General features: G+C 39.9%; 1 protein-coding gene across 4 annotated transcripts in view; it reads left to right on the top strand.

The window, feature by feature from the left end:
• Nucleotides 1-23,899, top strand: part of enox2 (ecto-NOX disulfide-thiol exchanger 2) — a 290,449-nt gene that overhangs the window by 245,363 nt on the left and 21,187 nt on the right. For all 4 annotated transcript variants that reach the window (XM_053476492.1, XM_053476469.1, XM_053476477.1 and 1 more), the window contains 4 exons: nucleotides 217-429; nucleotides 11,449-11,555; nucleotides 14,949-15,063; nucleotides 20,269-20,459. In XM_053476492.1, the coding sequence (XP_053332467.1) occupies nucleotides 217-429; nucleotides 11,449-11,555; nucleotides 14,949-15,063; nucleotides 20,269-20,459 (626 nt within the window). The remainder of the gene's footprint in view (nucleotides 1-216; nucleotides 430-11,448; nucleotides 11,556-14,948; nucleotides 15,064-20,268; nucleotides 20,460-23,899) is intronic.

The raw sequence follows: 23,899 nt of genomic DNA, 5'->3' as shown, positions 1-23,899 counted from the left end.
TATTAACTGTTCCCTGTTAGCTGGATCAGTGCTCGCTGGATTGAAACGCGCATGACAGTTCGGCAGCAAGTTCATGAATACTTTTGTGTGATGTGTATCGTAGGCTTTTGAGTAAATGACAGTAATGGACTGATACTTGTAACGGTATTAATGCATCTACTCTCCACTATATGCCTCTCTCTCTCTCTTTCTTTCTTTCACTTTTCCCTTTTTCAGATGACTCCAAGTTCCCCGAGGCAGTACGAGTCCTGCTGACCTGGGTGGAGCGAGGTGAAGTGAACCGCCGCAACGCCAATAACTTCTACTCCATGATCCAGTCGTCGAACAGCCACATCCGCAGGCTTATGAACGAGAAAGCGGCGCACGAGAAAGAAATGGAGGAAGCCAAGGAGAAGTTTAAGAACGCCCTGGCTGCCATCCTCGTACAATGTGAGTGCTGTCCTCCTGCACACTTTTAAAGCAAGGCTTGCTTTTAACAGTCTGAAAAATAGACACACTCAGCAAATGGTTGCACTCTCTCTCTCTCTCTTTCTCTCTCTCTCTCTCTCTCTTTCTCTCTCTCTGTCCAAACATGAGCTCTCGACACTTTCAGCCATCTTAATGGAAAGCATAATGCAGTGGCACTTTAGAGATGATTGATCCAGTGCCCAGGGATATGAAAAACACACAGCACACAAACACAGTCTGTGGAAATGTACATACTTACCGTAGCATGAATTGATATTTAGAGCGAGAGATAAAAAGCCACCGGATCAGCGTTAGATTGTGTTTTTATTCAAGCATATATACAGTATGATGGAAAATCTAATGCGTACGATGAATAAAATGTAGTATGTATAACCCGGTGAACTAAACCGCGCCAAATAGAAATGTTGTCTTATATGTACTCAAAGTCAAGATGGAGCACTTTGTCTAGAGAAAGACCTGCAGGTATCGCGTCCCGCCTCTCCGTCAGACAACTTATTCAACTGTTTATGCATTATTAGGATACAAGATACATCTGGACTGGGGTCGAGCACGATTGCAGAATTATTTATAATAAAAACATTTAAAAAAAAAAAAAAAAAAATGCAATCCAAATAAAATTATTATATTGATTTGTTTAGAGCATCGACGTTGTTCAGAGTATTCGTGTATTCCTCTAATAACAAATAATGCATTGTGTAAGGTTTTTCATTTTTACTTTTAACCCCTTAAACTTCCATAAGTTTTCACTCTTAAGTAATTCCAATGTAGTCACTAAATAATCCAGAGTACTGTAGATAAATGATACATATGGCGGTCTGGGGAAACTTTCAAATCTTTGTTATTTTCTGTTAAATATAACATTGCTGAGTCTCGACCTGACCAACTGAAGCAACCCCAGATCATACCCTACCTTCAGAGGCTTGTACTTCCTGCGCTTCCCTTCTTACTCTAAATCTGGACGACATTACCTTTTTTCATCGCTCCAAAGTCCGATCTTTATCCTCCCTAGTAAATTGAAGCCTTTATTCTGATGAGTCTCACTAACAACCGGTTTAGTCCTAATCCTGTGAGCTTTCATCACACTGTGTGTGTGTGTGCGTGTGTGTGCGTGTGTGTGTGTGCGTGTGCGTGTGTGTGTGCCTGTGTATGGAAATGCTCATACTTTCCCTATTTTCCACCGTAGAGTTTTAACAATGCAGCTTCATCAGGCATTTAATTGATCTCCATTCATTTTAAGTACATTAGGGTTAAAATAGTGGATTGGACTTGGCAAGTCCAGTCATTCAAAATCCCCTTTAATATTTTCCAGACAGTGTGTGCACATCATATTTATGATAGCTTTGTTTTATTCATTGCGTGTTAAATTTAATGCAAATTCAAGTAATAATAATATAGAAATAGATTTCAGACAATCAAATTAAGGTGTAACCATTTTGTAATGAAAATGAACTACTTGTTGATATTCCTGAAAAAACATTTAAACGTTTTACTTCAGTTCAGTTTGGTAGTTTTTTAATCTGCATTTAATTTAACATGTAATAAATAAAAAAGCGGCATCATAAACACGATCGTATACTTTAGCTCTAATTATATGTTTATCACGGAAAACCAAGTAGTAATTTCGATCGTACTCGTCAGTGTCTCTGCTCGCTTCTCCTGAAATAAATGTCAAACGTTTACCAAACAGCAGCCTCTCAACATGACTAATCACGTTTCACTCACAAGCCTGTGCGGAAAGAATTGCTAATTAATTTTCTGAGTTTTGGTCTCTTTGCTAAATCCCCCCCCCCCCCCCCTTGATTTAATTATCAGTCAAACATTACAACGTTGTTATTTCTACACTGTGTGTAGACGGTGAGTTTGAATCAAAGCTAATTTGACAGCTGGTATTTGTACTGTTTACAACTGAATTCATCATGTCAGTTCCGTTCGTTTCACCACCAGCGGCTGATCAAAGCATGACGTGTACTGTAAGTACGTAAGGAAATTATACTTAGTTACCAAGCTATCAAAAAAAAAAAAAAAAAAAAACTTTTGTTTTACTAAACATGGTGCTTGCTGAAAACAAAGGCAAGGTTAATAATATTTTTTGGGGGGAAAATTATGTTTAAGTCTTACAGTATAAAATGGTTATTATGGTTATATAAATAAAAAAAATGCGTTAATAGAAAATCTGATTCTGGTTTTCCCAGACTGCCAGACATACAGTATATATTTTTATATGAATAATGTTTGAGGGTTTAAAAGGTTAAATATGATGTACAGTATTAATGTCATGTTTTAAGATATGGCAAAAGATTTATTTCACAGCTAAACATGCTTAGTGTGTAAAGTTTTTTTTTTGTTAGCCCTGTACAAGACATTATATATATAGTCACTATATATAGATAATCCGGTTAACGAAAAATGGATAGTTTATTATCCACTTATGCAGTTATAACTTTACCAAGTTGTTAAATTGTTTATCTATAAAAAAAAAAGTTAAATGTCATCACAGCTGTATAGCCTGAATCACTTCCTTTCTCTGCTTTCAATGCATTTAATCATTTTGCACAAGAATCAGAGTCAAGCACGGGGTGATTTAGATGGTAACATGGCAAAGCGCAGGTTGATTTGGGTGTACACACAAGTACATAAGTATATATTCCTTTAAGGTGGGTGTGTGAAGTGTGTGCAGAGCTAAAGATACACAAATTTCGAAACACTGGCTGAACTTTACTTCATTCGCCTTTTAATTAAACGAATCCCTTTTTGAATGAATCATTTCAAATTGAATCAGTTCGATAAAATGTTGGAATGGAGTAATTATTCCCATCTGGATTGGGACTGGACCCAGGTACTGAAGTGCGTGCACACTTGTGTCATGTGATTTGTGCATGCTGGGTGGTGCGAGTGCACTCAGGAGTTTCAGCAGGTAAGTAAGTGCTCCAGAGGTCTGAGCCAGTCTGGAGCTGAAAGCAGACGCAGGTAGAGTATTCAGCCTGCCTCGGCACACACTAACCACTAACAGGCACGAAGAGCTGCTTAAGCATTAGCAGGAGCCTTCAGTAGCGTGACATAGCAGCAGCAGTCCTGACGAGGACGGCCAGGGCATGCGAAAGTAAGTATTCCTCTAAGAATGCAAAGCAAACAAAAGACATGTGTTTTTTATTTTTTTATTTTTTTATGAAAAACCATCGGGATGATTTTTGAGGGAAAAAAAATAGGGATCTCAGACCACCATGGCAACTTCTGTGTCAGTTTTACTTCAGCTAAACTGTATACAGTACCCGAGCGTGCATGCACTTTCCAGCTCCTCACTGTCACCTGGTCAATAATGTGATTGATCACTCCTAAGTTGAACCCGTAAAGGGGAACGGATACGGTCAGAGGCGCTCCGTCCTGCACATGAGCAGCTTCATCGAACACGCACTTAACCGCTCACCTGCAGCAACTTGGAATGACGCTGGAGCATGTCGAGCATTGCGGCACGGTCTAAAAATAAATAAACCCCACAAAACAGGAGAATTCATTCACTGTACGTGTTTGGAAAACTTATTTTACTGTTAAACTTATTTATGAATGTGTCATAGTCCTTATAAATGTCACTACAAAATTGGATTTCTGACAGCACAGGTTTATGAGTACTGCCCGTAAAAAAAATAAAATAATAAAAAATAAAAATAAAAATAAAAAAATAAATAAAAAAAAAAAATATATATATATATATACATATATATATATATATATATATATATATATATATATATATATATATATATAACATTTTTTTTTTTTTTTTAGATTTGGTGCTTGGGAAGTTGCTTTTTTTTCCGAGCAGTGGCTGCCTTAACTGTCAGACTATGCATGTGCTTGTTTTTGTTATTTATCTGTCACGTTTCTTTCCCCTGCCACATCAGATTACACCAGCGTGCCTTCTATATATCTGCATACAAAAACTGTATACTGTACATCATCTTATTGTATAAAGTTTTGTTGTTGTTGTTGTTTTTCTACACTAGTGACAGCTCATACATGATTTCAAATGACATCCCATTTAGATTTTATTTATTTAAAAAAAATATTATGTTTGTTTATGTGTTTATCAGTGCACGCCTCTAATCCTTGATCCCTAAAGCCTTGATTTCAATTTGGCTGTATTTTGGGGATTCCTGCTTGCTATGCCAACAGCTCCCAATTCCCCACACGCAAGCTAATAATCAGCGGAAGGGCAAATGTCTAGCCGCCCCACCGTGCATGTGCGCACCTGCAGGAATAATAGAAACGAATTGTAACACACCAGGAACGTCCTACATTCCAACGCTTTTGCCTAATAATCTTATAAGGTGCGGCACATTCAAGTAAGCAAATAAAATATAATAAAATTAATTGCGCAATCCGCAACATCCCTAGACGCTATTAAACAGAACTTGCAATGAAACATGAAACCATTGCACAGGTTCAGTTCTACAGTTGTGTGAAGGAATACTATAAGAGATTAAATATGTATTATAGAAATATCTAAGGTCTAAAATGACCGAATTTATGATTGTTCTTACTATTATTAGTCTCTTATTACTAACCAAATAATAAACAGATTAGAAGCAGATTTCTAGTGAAATCCACATGAGAACGATCAGACTGTGGTGTTTGGTTTACGATCGGGCGTCATTTTTTAAGAGCTGTTGAAGGATATGGAAGAAGGAAAAGTTAAATACAGGGTTGCACTCAGGGAAGCAGGAGAGGTAGGGAAATCAGGTTCATGCCAAAAGTGGGCAGGAAAATATTTGAAGCAGGATGGAAAAAACAGTTCTGCACAGATCTCTTGTACGGATTGTGGTTTAATAGTTAGTCAAAGAAATAACAGATTATTGCGGAGAAAGAGGAAGGAAAATATTTCGGTTTTGCTTTGGGTTTTTTTGTCATTCCTAAGCCATGAAAGGTTTTAAACTCAGTCCTTTTTTTTTTTTTTTTAAAAAAGGAAGTAAATAAAATCCCCTTAGTGCCTAAGCTTTTTTTTTAGACAAATTTAACTGATTTTTATTGTTTGTTTTATTGACAAGCCATTTTTCTAGTTTTAGAAATGTCGATATTTTTTTTTATTTACTTCTTTTAAGAAAGTCCTCCGAGTGTATTTAAAAAAAGATTTTTATTAAGAAATAATCTTAATGATCTTACATTATTTTTGATTTGTTTTAATAATATATAAAAAAATTTCAGGTCAGTTTGACTACATTTAAGATATTTTTACTCACTAAGGTATCACTTTGTGCAGTGTTCTGAACTGATTTATTTTTTCTCTTTTTTTAATCTGTTACTTACTACTCCATTACTCTGTATTTCGTTATTAAGTTTAACTAATAGATTTCGATAATTACTGACTACCGATTACCCACATACCTTATTTGATGAGAGTTATGTCCATGACAGAAAACCGATCCGTCGTTTTCTCACGTTTCATCGCTGAGAGGATTTACTGTAACTTGACAGAGAATTAATGAGTTAAGGCTGACTTCCTCCAGCATTTAACACCTTTTTTTTTTTTTGTAATCTGCAGCTTTTTCTTGTAAGTGTGTCAGACCTGAAAAAAAAAATCTACAGTGCTGTCACTCTGTCAAGAATGTGAGCTTTGTAGTCAGTCATGGGTGATAAGCCCAAAAAAGAAAGAGAAGAGAGAAAAAGGTTTGTTTGTGCAGGAGAGCTGATCAGATCATACCGAACTGTGCGATCTCACAGCTTATCACTGGAAACCAGAACTTCAGAATAAAACTAAATCAAACTACAAAATATGCTTGTCAAGATGACAGTTTCTGTTAACAGACTGTAAACAGGATGCTCTCTGTCCCACCAGAACGGCTGATGTATCGCAAACATATGTTCATGTTTGTAGAAACCGAGACTCGAAACTGATCATCATGCAAGATGTTAATATCTGACCTTATGAGTCCTGATAGTCGTATTGTTTAATGTACTGTACATAATAGTATACTTCTGTCTGAAGTAAGCAGCGCAAAAACAGTTATAAGTACGAACTCAATAGGACATTCGTTCCCCTGTACAGTATTTTTTGTGCAGTAATAGGAAAATAAATTAAGAAAAGTTCCAATTGGAAGAAATAAAAAATTATTTCAACTTACAACATTGAAAAGCAACTTATGTCGGTTTTTTTTTTTTTTTTCTTGACTTTTTAAAAAAATAAAATCATAAAAAATGTAAAAAAAATAAAATAAAAAAAAAAAAGTTAAATTACATCTGAAAACCATGGATGTTACTGATGGATCTGTAAATGATTTATAAATCCAATAGACTCATGCTTTTTTTACACTACAAATTAGAGCTGTAGTCACAACCAGCACTTTTTAGTCCAAGAGCAAGACTAAGGGTTGAGGTCAAGTTAAGATCGAGTCCAAATGAAAGCCAGATAAAGACTGATGGATCTGTAGACTTCAGATTGGAACTGAAATCCATCAAATCTTTTTCAAGGCCAAGCCGTTACTTTAGACACTTGGCTTTGTTCATTTATTGTGCCAAGGATTATTCTTAGTTTTCTACAAGCATGGTCTTTCTTTAAACTTTATGACTGCAAAAACTGCAAGACATCATAAACTTTATTTTATTTATTGATTTTTTTTTTGGGGGGGGGGGGGGTGGGGGGAGCAATATTTGCCTAGACTGCAAGACCATAACTGAGACGAGTCCAATTCAAAACCAAAAAATTCTCTTTAAGTACAGACAGAAATCCTACAACCATGCTACAGTACAAAGCGCTTCTGTACCAAACCCTGCTCTTACAATGCTGTGAATGTAAATATAGCTAGCTTTACACGTATTGCTTAAGAACCACTTTTCAAACTGATTTTTTCTAAAAAAAAAAAAAAAAAACATTGTCCTCCACAAAAGTATGAAGATTGAACAACTCAAAGTAGTTTGAAGCCAAAATCTTCTACGTACCAGCCTTTGAGCACAGCGCTTTTTCACTTCACAGTAATCATGTGACATGTTTTTTCATTTCCTTCTGGCTGGACTTTGAAACAACAATCAATAAAGCAGTTATGTTTGAATTGTGATGTTCCTGTCACATGCTAAAAAGCACACAGCCCTCCAGATAATGTGTTTCCTGTCAGTACGGAAATCAGCGAGGCTTGTTGGGGTGTAACTGCAAATCAACTTCCCAGGCAAAGCTGAGAAACTTTTTTTGCAGAACATATAGAAGGATACTTTGGTTCATAAGGTTTGTATTAAGCACCTGTCACATTACCACAAGCAGATGCAAAGTGATGTACGGTACTGTGCAAAAATCTTGAGCTACCCGTCATGTCTTCAGTTTTTCTTCCAGAGAGCCAGACTTTTTCAACATAGTGTTGAGGAATAGTTTTTCCATTCTCCCTGAAGGACTTTTTGTCTCTCATTTCCAGTCCAGTTCCTGTACCTGAGCAGTTTCAGGGGGATGTTTTTTGCTTCTTGGGCCACACAGTGATTTAATAAAATGAGGCGTGGCTCCAGGCTTTCACACAGTACCCTACAGTACATGTTAGGACATAAACTAATTCATGCACTTTAATTGTTCATGCTTGTAATTGAATAGCTTTTGTCATAATGGTGATAAATATTGTTCAAATGTACCTACATTCCCGTCCAGACTTCCTCTTTAAAGCTAACAGGTACGTAAACTGACACGTTAGTCATTTATAGCAAACTTTTGCCGAATATATATCAAATTAGGGGGGTTTATTTTTGACCCTCTAGAAAAATTGAGTATATTAAGGCCAAGTGAGAAGGTAAACAGTTGTTGCTTAGAGATAACACAATATTGAAAACCTCATAGCCGTGCTAGTATTATCACCCGCAGCAGGTAGCAGCAGTAATCAGATCAAAAGCTACTAGGTTTCTATTGCATCGCAACATTTCAGCAATAAGCATTGCTCTGGAACGAAGTCATCATATGACAGAATAGTATTCTCCAGAGCTGATAGTGGAGTTTAAAGATGAACTTTAAGATACAAGGAAAGGCTTTAGCTCAGGAAATAATACAGCTAAAACTAAACTAGACTGTGCAGTAGAGGTTAAAAGAGCACTGTGTGAAGCAGAATACTGTAAGTGTTGGACGAATAATGCACAGCATACAAGCCCACTTCCATACCGCTCATCCTGTACAGGGTCATGGGAAGCCTGGAGCCTCTCCCAGTGGACTTGGGACACGATGCGTCCATCGCAGGGCACGCAGTCCTAGTTAGTCTACTGGAGGAAACTGGCATACTGGAGGAAACCCAGCAAGCACTAGGAGAACGCAAACTACATACACATACCCGAGGCGGAAATCGAACCCTCGACCCGACCAGGGGGGTGCGAGGACACATCCAAGACCAAACCCCGAAACCTGACAAAGAGAAGGCACTAACATACCAAAGATCTAAACATCTGCTTTAAAGTTTTCCTCATCGAAATGCATTTGGTAAACTAGTCTCAGCTGCAGTTAGTCAGAGGAGGGTCTGCTTCAGTGACCACCACTAAAACTCGTTACCTGATGAGTTAAAGTCATCCTGAGACAAATCAATTAAGAACAAAATCGATTAGTCATACAGCAACGACCAGGCAAGATAAAAAGTCAGCTTTGCAGTATCTCCAGGAGCACCTCTTGTATATTTGTGCACTCATCACACTAACAATCGCTCGTCTCTCTCTCTCTTTCTCTCTCTCTCACACACATACACATAATTATGCGATTTTCCCTACTTCTAAATCAATGTCTCCCATCAAATTAAAGGACGCTGAAGCCATTATTGATCTCGCCACACAGTACTCTTGCTCGCCTTTATCTCAGACTGAGCTTTCTCAACCCTATTGACTCCACTTGCTTTATTAGCCTCGCCCCAAATGAAGGAGAGTGCCAGACAGATTGTAAAAAATGCTAAAAAGTCTTCCCTCACACCCTTGAGAGGTGACCGTCACAGAATCATATTAACGCCGTCTCAGACTCGAATGATTTTCACACAGTTTATTTTATATATGATTACATGTAGCACAGCTATGATATGAGTATAAATGAACAGGCTCATTCTTGTATGTTAGTGTTTCTATAGTAAGAACATATTGGAAGGGACTTATGTAATTTTAGCATACACATATTTCTTTTTGTTGTTTTTGAGTTGCACTAATGAGGCTCAGAATTCCGGGGCTTCAAGACAGAATACATTTTGCTTTGGCGTCTTTGTTACCTAACGAGCTGCGTTTTAGTGTCTAACTACAAGGGATGATCAAGTCAAACTGGGACTTTTGATAAACTTTATTGTAAATGAAGAAGTAAAACCAATATATATTATGATGAACCGTACTTACGGCCACTGCACGAAACCGCGTAGGTGAGATAGAGGTATTAGTAGTTAACAGATTATGGGCCAAACTTCGCTGAGTGAGGATGGTAGAATAATTATAAAGGTTTTAATTAAAACAACATGCATGAGGAATCACAAAGGAGTTTTCATTTTCTGCAGCGGAAAAGTACTCGAACTAGTTACTTTTATCAGAAAATAACCAATAAATAACTTTGTAATGTAACTGACTTTTTAAAGACAGTAATTTTGTAATGTAATTAGTTACTTTAAAAAATAAAACATCCCCTCAACACTGTTCGCGGGTAAAACATTTAAATTGTAAAAAATTTAAGGTTTTAAAGCAGGCCGTACCTCTGGAATATTCAGCGAGGAAGTGGAACATCTGTTACTCGAAAATTGACAAATAACTTGTAGAACAGACTGTACAGTACATGGGAGCTGTACATACAATCTGTCATGAACACCACTTGCACATTACAGGAGCTTGTTTGGAAGTTTTTGCCACATCAAAGTACAGTCCTGACCTTGCTCCACATGTTTTTTTGGGGGGGTGTTAAAGGAGTTCCTGGGAGATCAGCATTTCAGATCCAAGCGCTAGTGAAACGTTGGGATTAGTGTAGCAGTGGATCATTTAGAGAATAACTGTTCTGTTATTTTTTAAACTCAAATCCTGGGATTAACTCAAATGCCCCTTTGTAAATATCTGATTTGATATGAAATGTAATCTGCTTTACTCTTATTGCTTCCTGACTTTATAGTCACCTCATACAATACTCCCAGATTAAAAGTAGCTAATGCAACTTTTTACAAACTTTCACCAAATAGCAAATACGCTCAGGATTTGAAGAACGCAGTGTATCCGAACACCTGCTGTCTTCCAGGACTGTGTGGTTAAGCGTTCACATTCCTCTCACAGACCTGATTCAGCCACAGAGAACGTGTTAATTGGCAGAAGTTATGAATCAATGGTGTTAAAGCAGGAAAAAAAGCTTTCGGTACAGTTTCGGCTGGAGTTTGACATGCGATGCTCGGTGCTCTCCGCTCCGGCAGTATTCCATCTCTATCCTGAAGGATTACTGCCAAAGCTCATCCATCTCTCAATTCCAAGCGGGTGAACTGATTTCTGTAAGGTTTCTGCTAATGAGTTGACACAAGCAAGACGTCCTGTCAGATCCCCCCCCCACACACACACACACACACACATACACGAAGCGCAAAGCAATGACGTGTACCTTCCTTGTACAAGAGTCTCATTAGACTCCACATCTACCTGTTTTCTCCAATAAAGTAATGATCCTTTGATTCTCTCTGACAGCTTAGAGCTTCAAACGAGATCAGAGATGATTCAGTAATTAAAAAAAAAAAAAAAACTCTTTGTTCATGATATCTTGGAGAAGTGCACAGAAGTTGCCTCAGTGGTCTGAATTATTAGTCGAACAGGTCACAATGCCCCAGTGTTTCCTCCGTGAATTATTAAAGCATTAAAGTTAGTCATCCATGCACCAGTGTTGTTGCTATAGAGAGAGCGTAGGGCGAGAAAAATAGTTCACTGCCTTCCTATCTGACACTAGTTTTTTTTTCCCCACTCCTCTGCTTCTCCCCAATCGCCCCTCTCTCTCTGTCTTTCTTTGGACGGTACATACTGGCCCCCCGCGTCCCCCTGCCACAGTTGAGCAGATTGTGTCTGTATTCCACGCTTCTTCCAAACAAAAGGCATGGGACCATTTCTCCAAAGCCCAACGCAAGAACCTGGACATGTGGCGCAAGCAAGCAGAGGTTGGTGTTCTCAATTATTGTTTCCTTTCTTTCTGTTAATCTGAATGTATTGACGTTTATGCAGGACTTTACTTTATACAACTGATCCATTAGCGCTTTTTATTGCCCATCCTCGAGTGCAGTTCCATATGCTCACTTCTCTCATTCTCTCTCTCTCTTTCTCTCTCCATCTCTTTTTCATTCTGTCTCTCTCTCCTGAGTCGTACATTAATTAGCTCTTAAACAGGGTAACGGAGATAGTCGTCTGTGCCGGATCTGTAGCTGTAAATCACCAGAGTGTCCAAGTTTCAATCAGCACACAACCGCTTAGAAGGTAACACACCTGAGCGAGCAGTGTCGCACACAAAGAGCCAGTCGGGTGCGAGAGACCTCTTCGGTTTCACATTCAGATTGCCGTCCTTCTCGCACACCGTCTCATCCGGATTTTACCTCTGAACAAAATCCTATTCCTTTGTTTTATTTTAATGCAAAATAAAAGCGAGATGTTAGAATGCAAGAATATCTCATTCATTAATAATCTCTGTTTGGGCGGAGGAGAAGGAGGCTGGCGAAGTATAACTCTGTTGTCGTTTTTCTGGTCATTCGGTAAGTGCCGTTGCGTTGAGAATCGCCACTCGAGCGCCAAGTGAGCAAACACTGGATCGGGTGTGTAATTAATATCATAATCTCCTTTTCCAGGCTGCAACACAGCAGCATTCTGCACAAATCGCAGAGCTGATACTGTTTATGCTAATCCGAAAGTGCTCGAAAGCGAGTAATGAATATACACTCGACAGGAAGTGTTCACATTTCAGAGTCGTATCATGTAATCTCATTAGCTTTAAACGGGTACCGGATTTGGAACAAGCAATACGCTGAGGCAAAACGAGTCTCGTCGTGAAATAAGGTAGGTGTTTGATTCTGTCTGAATGTCTTGTTTGAGTTCATGTTTGTTTCAGCGTGCTAACCTGCATAACGGAGTCGGATGATTAACAGGAATCTGAATACCTTGACTTCTTTTTTTTTTTTTTCCTAGTATTAACAGCTTAGAGGAGTCAAAACACAACGTGGTTTCAACATCGTCCTTGTTAAGCTCACGCTGGTTGGCTACACTTACTATAAGCCATGATCTCATTCACACAAAAAGACTTTATTGTCCTGCCTGAACCACACACCAGTCATAAAATAAGGGCGTTACATAATTATAAGATTCCCAGAAGGTTCCCAGTAATCAGATCCTGATTGAGGCTGGGTCCAGAAAACAGTGAGCATTTGTTTTATTTCTTTTTTTATTATTATTATTATTATTATTTCATTTATTCCATGGGCTTTCAGGCATGATGGGCCTCGTTTAGCAAGCTGGACAAGAACACGTTTATTCATAAATTGTGTGCAGGAGCATTTATACAAGAAATAAGGTATTTATGGGGAAAAAACAGGTTACTTTGGAAAAGGTTTGTATCCTAAGCAACGTGGTGAGTTTATGTAAAGTTACATATAAGCAGAATAACTGATCAGCTTTAAATTGTATAATAGGTGATGAGTTGCTGCCAGACTATAGTGTCAAGATTGTAGCAGTTAGCACTGTTGCCTTGAACATCCAGGGTTCCCGTCTCCATGTGCATGGAGTTTGCATGTTCTTCCCATGCTTGGTGGGTTTCCTCCGGGTACTCTGGTTTCCTCCCACAGTCCAAAGACATGCAGGTTAGGATGATTGGTGTTCCTAAATTGCCCGTAGTGTGTGAATGAGTGTGTGTGTGTGCCCTGCGATGGATTGGCGCCCTGTCCAGGGTGTACTCCACCCCGTGCCCTACGTAAGTCTCCTGAGATAGGCTCCAGGCTTCCCGCGATCCATAAATAAAGACATGAGGACATAAGAATCTGTGTCCTGTTTAAAGCAGGAAAAAGTGTGCTTCTGTGATGGGTGACGCACTGCTGTGGCTGAGCTGCATTATTGGAAAACGCTGCATTTAAGAGGCGCTCTCAGTGTTCTTAGTAGTCACTTTGTTGTTTTCAGCTTTTTAGTGGAGGCATCACGAAATGTAAATCATCTGGGTCATGAATGCATCAGCGATCAATCAACTTCCTGAAGATGTTGTTGATGTTCATCAAAATATGTTGAAGTTAGGGTTTTTTTAAGTTTGGCTTGGCTTTTTATTTAAGCGAGATAAACATGTCGTATTTTGTTTAATCTAAACGTGAGGGCATTTTAGATGGAGTTCAGCGCTGGTAATGTGACTTGATGCTCATAATCCCTGCGTGTCCAGTCACTGAGCTGCTCCGTGTCATTCTGAAGGTAAGGAGCTCAATTATGAACAAGTTGTTAATTAGAGGGTCTTTCTTTTAATCTTTCAGAACAGCCATTATAGTGTTAGATCGGAGTTTGTCCCGATGCCGAGATTCCTCCCAGCGGGACTCCACAGTGCGGACGGGGCGACATGGGGATCTGGTTTATTTGCAGCAATCAAAAGATGGAGAAAATATTAGGAGGTCAGGCTTATACTTGCTTTGCCTCGACTGACTGGTCAGAAAGTAGTACATGAAGATGTATCGAGTACAGAAAGCATTTTGATGTGAAGTAGGCGAGCTGGGAGCCAGAGCAATTCATCAAGTGTCGATTCATTTTTGGATTTTAACTCCGTGTTGATTGTTTTTTTTTTTAAGGTAGCTTTGAATTGAATGGTGGCTGCTGTCAGCTGCAGGCTGTGTGGCTTCATACATTGACAGTTGTAATCTCTGGACTTACAGAGGCAACTTCAAAAGGAATACTGCTGCACACCAGATTAGAGTTCTGTCAGACGTCTTATTTCTGTCCATCCCTCGCAAAAATTTCTCTGTATAACCTAAGCTCCTGCCACTCTGTCCTCTCTCTCTGTCTCTCTCTCTCTCTCTCTCTCTGTCTCTCTTTCTGGCCAGATGGGTGTGTTTGTGTTTGCACTACCTGTTCGACCCCTCAGCATCAGGCAGATGGTGGTGTTTACACTAAGCCTTTAGTTTCTCTGGGAGTTAGTATCTCTTCCCATAGCAGCTTTTATGTAAGTGAATGCGTGCACACACCTCATTAGATGGTGAGTTCCCCATTAGGTGGGCCAGCAGGCAGCACCCATGCAGAGACATCTGCTCCATACGCCCCCTGTTCATCCCAGCAAATCTGTATCTCATTCAAGCATCGATGCCAAGCAATAAAACGCACAACAACCAAAAAAAACATGGTTTTAGTTTGGTATTTATCTAACAAGGCAAGGTCAGCCAACAAGGACAACTAAACATTCTCCTAGTTTGATTTCACCTTTGCTTAGAGCATTTGCTAGGAGCTCGTAAAAAAAAAAAAACAGGCTTCATTTTTAATTCATAAACTTTCTGCGATAAAGCCGCCGCGGCCTCAGATTTTAAGGTTTTGCTTCTGTTCCGCAGGAAATCAGAAACATCCATAACGAGGAGCTGATGGGAATCCGCCGGGAAGAGGAGATGGAAATGTCAGACGATGACATGGAGGATGCACCGGAGAGCAAAGACTCTGATGACTCAGGTACCCATAATCCTCTAACACACCATCCGATTGTGTGTGTGTGTGTGCTTAGCAGGTCTCAGCAGTGGAGATCTCCTAGATGCCCCCACTTCAATGCTCTCAGTGCCTGCAGCTTCAAGCTTCCCCCTCATTAAATGTGAGAAATATGGGACAGGAACCCTTTTTTTTTTTTTTGGTGCTGTTCTGATTAGCTCGTCAGCGAATTACCAGGTCCCTGTGAGACCCAATACAACTTTGCAGAGTGTCATGAGAATTGTAATTGGAAACCACAGTGTATGCACAGCTCTTGGCCTTACAATTATAATACGACTAGAGCGCAGGCTCATCCTGAATCCCTGTTATGAGTAGGGATTATATAGCGCGGAATAAGCGCCACACTCTACGTGCGTCATTCTGTTTGCTGGGTTGCAGGAAGTCCCAGTCGTTTGCACAGCAGCACAGATTAGATAAGGTGGTAATTAGGTCATTAAGAAGCCTCTTTCCATTGTTGTCGAAAGGCACCATAAAATCCGTGCGAGCAAGCGATGGCTTGCTCATTTCATGCTCGCGACAGAGAAATCACGCCCGGCAGAAACGCGCTGACACTTTTAAGGAGAAAAGGGGAGTCGAGAGAAAATTACTGCGCCCTCGTTGGCATCGCACGAATCCCCCAGGATTAAGAAAACGCATAGATTGCCGATCCTAAGCAAGGCTTTAAATAAATCAGCCATGTTTGCTGCTGTCGGCACATTTCTACCGAGGTTTAGGACGCACTTGACGTACAAAAGAGTTCCCAATCCATTTATTTTTTTTGGAATGAAGCATGCACTATTTCAAGGATGCAGCTGCTATGGTACCTCAAGAATGCAAACATGGTCAGGGTTGTGTTGCTTTTTTTTTTTTCTTTATTGTGTGAATTTGACAATGAAGAATTTCTCTTCTTTGTTGTTTGTCCATTGCCAATTCTGCGATGTAAAAAGATTAGGTTAGTCTATTAAGATTATGTGGTACCAGTCAGAAACAGTCACTACAGCAGGCTCAGGCAGGTTCTGCAGAAAAGCAACTATTAACAAAGTTCCTAGAACTTCAGCCCTGGCCTTGACTCCTCATGTGGAGGCCAGACATATTTTACAACAAGGCCACCGTTTTTTTTTTTGTTTTTTTTTTTGACACTTCATTCACATTCCAGCACTATGAACAAATAATAATTAGCTGTCCAGGGAAAGAGAAAAATCAGAGAGCATTAAAGGTTATGGCTGGGTCAATGATCAGTCTGTCTTTTCAGTCCTCGGTTTGTCCCCGTTGTCAGTCTCATCACCGGCAGAGGAGCCATTAGTCTACAAGAGCAAGTCATCAAATCAAGCTCGCGACTGATTCCGCCGTGCTACAAAACTATTAAGGACCTTTATGCTTCCATAAACCCCTCTGGCGGGCCGAAAACGGCAGCGCACAGCTGAGAACGTTTCCGCCAGCTGCTCGCTCAGCTCTTCGGCTCCGTTACGCTCTCGTTACTGACGAGTCATTAGAGCCAGCTCCGCACCAGAGCTGCTTAGCACACCGCAAGCTACTGGTGCATGCTGGGAAAATCATCGTTGCAGCTTGTTTTCGCAACTTTCTGATTGACACATCCGCAAGAAAATTTCTGTTAGTCGGGCCCAACCCCGATCTCAGCGTCGCAGATCCCGCCAGCACTATCACCGATCCCCAGGTGTGACAGCAACACCTATTAGCATGCAGATGTATGCAAATGTAATCGTACGTTTAACAGGTTTTGATCCACACTTCATTTCAGGTGCGACCTCAATTATTAGGAAACAACGATTACGATCTCCGACGGCGTGTTCTGAGGCGTGCGAGTGGATGGCGCGGTAGGGAGAAAGGGCATGCCATCTACTTGGATAATGATTAGATCCGTTCAACACTGTCCCGCGTTGTGAAAGGAAATATTCCACACCTGTCGTTCAACAACCTGATCTTCGCACTTATCGACGCTGAGGGAGGTTGAACTTCTCTCAGCCAAGACAGAAATGCACACCCTGCCTCTTCTGTATGATATTTTTATTTTATTTTATATTAGCCTGATTTAGCTGTCAGAGACTGGATGGATAACTCTTTTTTATTGTGACCAAAAGATGATGCTGATATTCTGGTGGAGTATGAACCTTTTATTTACCTCATGGGCTGTGATGCTAAAAGGATCACCCATAACTCAACCCACACAGATTCAGATGCCATCATGTTAAAGGACAGAACAACACATCCTTCTGGCTTCAAACTGATTTTAAAGGATATTTATACATGGACATGGATCGTGAGAGTAATTGAAAGCGGTCCGATTAAAGATTCTAGCTTACAAGAATTTGATAAGACTTGCATCTCCATGCTTAATGCATTTAATCAGAATTTTATTCGTCTCTAACCTTATGGATTGATTAGGCTTCCCAACTGATAAATCCAGAATTCAGCCTCATCTGTGATTGCTTAGACGCTTTACCACATGAGAAATTGGGAACTAATCAGTGCTACTTCCTCAGCCAGAGACCCAGTGGGTGAAAGTAAATATTGGAAGAGGGAGAGAGCTGTGCTTACAGAGTTTACCGATTAGGAACGGAAGCCAAATTTCCCTCCCAGAAACTCATCACTCCACCTAATGTTACCCACCATGTAAGTGCACCTAATCACTGGCCATGTGAGCAGAACATTGTGATTTTCTTTAATCGCCTGTTTATCATTAGAGGATCTTCGTTGTATATTGAAGATCTATGATCTATGATAACTCAGCCATTAAACACCTTCACCACAGTAGATGTCTTTTCAGACCTCACAGTATCACCAGGGCCTTTTTCCACTCAAGTGACCAAATTCTTGCCCTTCTTCCATACAAGAGAAGGTACAGGAACCTTCACCTCCAGAACCAGAAGATTTCAGATTTGCAGAGAGTATTGTTTGTATATTCATTGTGTGTATATCTTTATATGGCAGCACGGTGGCTTAGTGTTTAGCACTGTTGCCTTGCTCCTCCAGGGTCCGGGTTTGGTTCCCGCCTCTGCGTCTGTGTGCATGGAGACGTAAATACGAGGAACCTCAGACTGAAGAAGCTACTTGAATAAGTAGTAAAATGTTTCTAAACTAAACTAAGAAAAGTCCAGTTGACATGACTCAACCTGACTCAGATAACCTCACCTGGATGACTGAGAATCTTCACAGACATGGAGTTTGCATGTTCTCCCTGTGCTTGGTGGGTTCCCTCCAGGTACTCTGGTTTCCTTCCACAGTCCCAAAGACATGCAGATTAGGTTAATTGGTGTTTCCAAAGATGGATGGATGGATGGAGATACATAAAGAAGGCGATATTATAACCATTTTGTACACTTAAAGGCCAAATGTATGTGGACACATCAACATACCCATTTATGGCCCTCCAGGGCTGGAGTTCCCAGTTATTAAGTGTCCTTGTTTGCTTTACCGTTTCCCTGACAGTGAAACCCTGGTTTTAATCAACCAGTGATGGTCCAGACAGAGGATAGACGTACAGTATATCTGGGATGAGAGGTTTTTGTCCCTCACGGACAGCACTTCCTATTCCTATTGAGTGATGGCGAGGGGCAAGGAACTCGATCCGACGAATCAGTTCTTCTCACACCTTCTTAAACGTTTTTTTATTCAATAGGAAAAATCTGTAAAACCGAGCTGGCGTTTCCTTGTAAGACTTTCTTGCACCAGCTCCAAGCCCCAGATAAATGGCGTGCTTTCCCCTGGCGGTCTGCCTGCTCTTCCTCTCCTCAGACTGATTGCTAAGAGCTGACTGAACAAAAGAGCGACGGGATAGAAATAACCATATTGCCATCGTTTAATTACATTCATTTGATAACAGCACCGACGTCACATTAAGCCAAGCATTAAGCAATACACATCCCCTCTATTTAATCCTCCCTAATTAGTTCGAGATAGCAGCTCAGCACAGAGAAATGACCCATTTTGGCCTGAGCTATCTCTCTCTCTCTCTCTCTCTCTCTTTCTCTCCTCTCTCCCATTCACACTTTCTTTTTTCCTTTCCTGTCTCTCGGTCACACGTTTAACTCTCCTGTCTATGCTTTACCATCAGCGGGTGACTTATTGTCTCCATACACACAGACACACATAGACGCACGGACATATACACACACACACACACACACACCTCACCTCACCTCACCTCACCTAGCTATTATGATGTGTGTTTCTCTCATTCTTCTTCCTGACACACACTCTTTTAACTCTGCTCTCTCATCTCGGCATGAGCACACGCTTCATGTATTGTTTTTCACCTCGCCTTTTCCAGCCCTCGTGTTCTGTCCTCATGTGTCCTTGTTTGTAGTCAAAATGTTGCTCTCGCTGTCATCATTCATTTCATCTCTCTCTCTTTCTTTCGCACATGCAAAATAATTCCTGCTTTATTTTCCCTTTCTTACATATACAACTTTGCCATGTACAATCTCCCTCTTACTCCCCTCATCTAACTTTCTTAAAGTCTGAGCTTCCGAAGCTTAGGCTTAAACATAACATGGGGAAGAGTGTGGCTTTTGTTGTCAGTGCTTGAAAGGAATAAACAGTAAAGGCGTTGACGTTTAAAGTCTGAGGATGCAGTGGTAATTTTAAGCTCACTTCGGGCCACATCCAAGCTCACCTTACGGGTAAAACAATATGTTCCTGACACGATGTAAAGCCTTTAGCATCCTACCACCTGATTTGTAAAAGTACACTCTGCTGTACTTTATCCATAACAAATAATAATAAACTCCGGCTTTTAAAAGTGAGCCTGAAAGTCGGTAGGTTATTGCCTGTAAAATATCCTATTGTTAATAGAATAGCAAACTGTCTAGCAAAACAATTAAATACTAGACTCCCCAATTTTCTTTTACTGCGCTCATAAAGAGGAGAAATTAAGAAATAAAACGTAATGTCCTACAGGGTTACGCTTGAGTAAACTTCCACAAAAATACCTAAGGAGAGGAAACAACAAAAGGTTTTGTCAGCTAGGCATTTTTTTTTTTCCCAAAGTGCTTTTCGGGTGTTACAATGCATCTGGAAAGGGATCCAAATCTGAATATCTTTATCTGGATTTAGTTTTTTATCAAAATTTCTTCTCATTTTCAATTCTCTCTCAAGATTTAAGATTCAAGATTGCTATTCTCTCTCTCTCTCTCTCTCTCTCTTGCCTTCCCTTTCCCTCCCGGTCTCTCTCAGGGCCACTGGCGCAGGTGGAGGCCCTGAGGGAGGAGAACGACAGCCTGCGATGTCAGCTGGATGCCTACAGGAATGAGGTGGAGCTGCTGAAGCAGGAACAGAGCAAAGCACATCCTGCGCGCAGCGAGGAAGACACGACACGCCAACAACAGCTGAGCTTCCTACAACAAGCGCTGCAGGGCATGCAAAAGGTGCAACCCTTCACATATCGCACTTACACACTTACACACACACATCACGCTATATTCTTAAACTGCAGCACGATGCAAGACGAGACATGATTCTGTCATGTAAAGAAATTAGAGACATTAATAATAAACCAGACACTCAGGAGGCTTTATTGTATAAAAAAGTCAAGAGGTTGGTTATTATCATTATTATAGACTTGTGTTTATAGTTTAATGGAGTTTTCTTTTCAGCATGAACAATACCTGCTGGAGATTGGTCTAATGAGCCGCTTATTCAAATTTATGTTAATGATAATTAATGACTATGCATTATTTATTCTTTTTTTTTTAGTACAGTTATACCTAAAGCACGGACAGCCACAGAGACAGTGTGCATAAAGGATGAGAGTAGTAACGGCTAGGAACATCATGCGGATTTTTTAGTGACATTCTTGGGTTGTTAATGAAATAAATCTGAGCTTGCCGCAGATTAAATAGAGCCCTTGACCTTCAAGGATTTATGCTGCCATTTTTTTTTCAAGTATACCCTGGCCTTAGATGCTGGAATGTCACCTAGTCATCTAGTCTGTTATACTGTTGCGTATATATCTGTAGCGGCGTAATCAAACGTATGTACGGTTCCTGAAAGACCAGACAGAATTTTTTTTTTTTTTTCGTACTGCAAAAAAATACAAAATAAAAAAAATTAAGAATGCACCTTGAATGATATCTAGGTTAGAAGTTCGCCATTGGAAGATTCTGATGAAGTTAAGGTTATTTACCTTAGCTCAATCCTTAAAACACTGGAGCGTCTCCTTCAGGTCTATAATGAGTTGATGTTATGAATGCCTGGATGTTGTAAAAGCTAGTATTTGTTGCTGTCCTCAATACTGCATGCCATGTCTCGCCAAAAACTCGCTCAATCGTTACTCACTCAGACACCCGAGTGGACTGTTTGTTTACGATAGGAGCGGGAAATAATTAGAAATAATTGGTTGCAACATGATTCATTGATGAAAGTGTAAACGTTTCCATTCTGAGACAAATGAAGCTTATAATTTTGTCAAGCCCTCAACTAATAAACCGCACAGATCACACTGACAACTTGAAATAGTGCACCTCCGCTGTATATACAGTAAAGTCCTGTGTGGGCAGGAATAAGGCTGGGTATACTGTTATATTAGGTACTTATAAACATCAGGTCAAGGTTGATATTTGATTTAATTAAGTATTTTACTGCTTACTTTCACACAAGTAACCCGAATGCTGTCGGAGTTCAATTAATATTGAAAAACACTTTAGGACACTTTATTTGAAGAGCATTGGACCCCTTGGCAGTGTTTGATCCCTGCTCATATTCGAAAGGAGTCGTGAGTCCTGGATGGCTGCCAAGTCCGCTTCACCAAATGGCGCATGAAGGGCACATAGACTGCTCTCAGGAGCACCGTTCTGAAACCTCAAAATGAAGAAAGGGAGACGACTAAGGCCTGGAGGCCTGCATGCACAAATGAAAACCATGCGGCTGCAAGTGTGCCATTTAGACTCCACCAAATACAGTATGTGTTAATTAGGCAAGTAGAGTTTTATACGCACACATGTTCCTGGATGATAACCATTCGAAAATGTGTGTAATTAGAGTTTTGGGTTTTTTTTATTCATTAAATATAACCTGAAAATGTAAAACAGACTCTCCTAAGAGAACGATTTAATTCAGCGAATTTAAGAACGTGCATGGTCACAATGGAGCTTTACAGAATTATATAAATTTAGTCTATAGGTTTTACACTTATAAATTTATCCCTAATGAGCCAGGCAGAGGCAAACAGTAGCGAGAAAAAGTTCCCTGAGACAACATGAGGAAAAAAAAACCTTGAAAAAAAACGAACTCAAAAGGGAAACTATCCTTATCTGGGTAACACCAGATAGTGCAATTATAAATAATTCCCTTCACTATTTGTGTGCTTTTAGGCCGAAAGTGAAGTTGTGTATCCAGGAAAAATTATTATAGTTTTAACAGGAAGTCTACTTTGTTGAAGTTATCAGCTGTTTACAGATTGAGACGCAGTTGCATTCCTAAACCTATAATAGCAATTGTAGTCCTAACCCACAGCAAACTATTTATATTGATTGCAGTCCAAAGCCATCGTTATGGTTTTGTTATGTTTTGTCAGATAGTTCTTCTCCTAGAGAGTGTTACAGTAAATTTCCCATGTGTCCATCTTTTTTTTTGTTTTTTTGTCTGTGAGTAATACGTCCTTTGTCCTATGATTCAACCGAAACTCTTTTGTTTTCCTGGATTTCTATCAGACCGTTTCTGTTAATATCAGATGGACATGAAACATACAGTATGTACGTTATATCCACTCAGGAATTGGCTTAGGACTTACAGTACAACCTATTTTCATAGGAACTGGAGAGAACATATATCTCTCTCTCTCTCGGCCAGCAAGTGTATCGAGGCGCGGTGGATGCATCATCTGGACCCTTCTCTCTTTTAAACTTATCAGGTTTCTAAGTCTATATTAAGGCCGTCCATATGGGGCCATTCTTAACAATAACGAGTGGTTTCCATGTGATGAGAACTCCAAACAGAAGTAGGTCATCAGATTGGATCAGGCAGGTTCAGAAGTGGTCAGGATTACTGGTATCTCAAGAGTAGCATGTGCGAAAAGAGAGAGAGAGAGAGAGAGAGAGAGAGAAAGAAAGATAATTAGGTATGCTCATTATCTCATAATGGTGACGGATAATGTACATTGTGTGCAGAGTGTAAGCAAGTACTCCAGCAGGACTAGCTCTGACAGCGTAACTAAAAAGGAGCGCCAGAAGGTAACATGAGGAACATAAAGTGGCCAGACGCTCCACTGATAGCAAACCTGTGTGAACTTGTAAGAGTGAAGGGCAATTTAATAAAAAGCTCCATGAACTAGTTTTCTCCACCGTTTGATGGTAGTATATTTCTCATCTCACAACTTATATTTAAGAGAATAAAAAAAGGCCAGTACTTTTGTCTTATAACAATTATATAGAATAAAGTTATTAGGAATCCAGTGTCTACTGTCCTGAAACATACAATTGTGTGTCATCAGCATAACAATGGAACCTAATACCATGTAATAAACAAGTTTACCCAGAGGAAGCAAATTTAGAGAGAGAAAAAAAACATTGGGCCTAAAATAGAAACTTGTGGAACACCTGACAGTAAGAAGTAAGAAGTGAGCATGGGGAGGGCCATTCCTGTAACTTTTACTACATTTTCTAATCTATCAAGGAGGATAGTATAATTTATGTTGCAGAGAGCAAACACCACAAGTAAAGAGGTGCAACCCTGAGGCCATTTACCACTTTAACCAGCACTGTTTCTGAGCTACAATGAAGCCCAAATCCTGAATGATAATGTTATTTTTATGTATTTATAAGCATAACTGCTGTGATAACTTTTCTAGGATCTTGGGGTTAAAGGGGAG

Source organism: Clarias gariepinus, chromosome 2, assembly GCF_024256425.1.
Source record: "Clarias gariepinus isolate MV-2021 ecotype Netherlands chromosome 2, CGAR_prim_01v2, whole genome shotgun sequence".
In the NCBI taxonomy this organism is placed as follows: domain Eukaryota; kingdom Metazoa; phylum Chordata; class Actinopteri; order Siluriformes; family Clariidae; genus Clarias; species Clarias gariepinus.
This window is presented reverse-complemented; position numbering and strand designations above follow the sequence as displayed.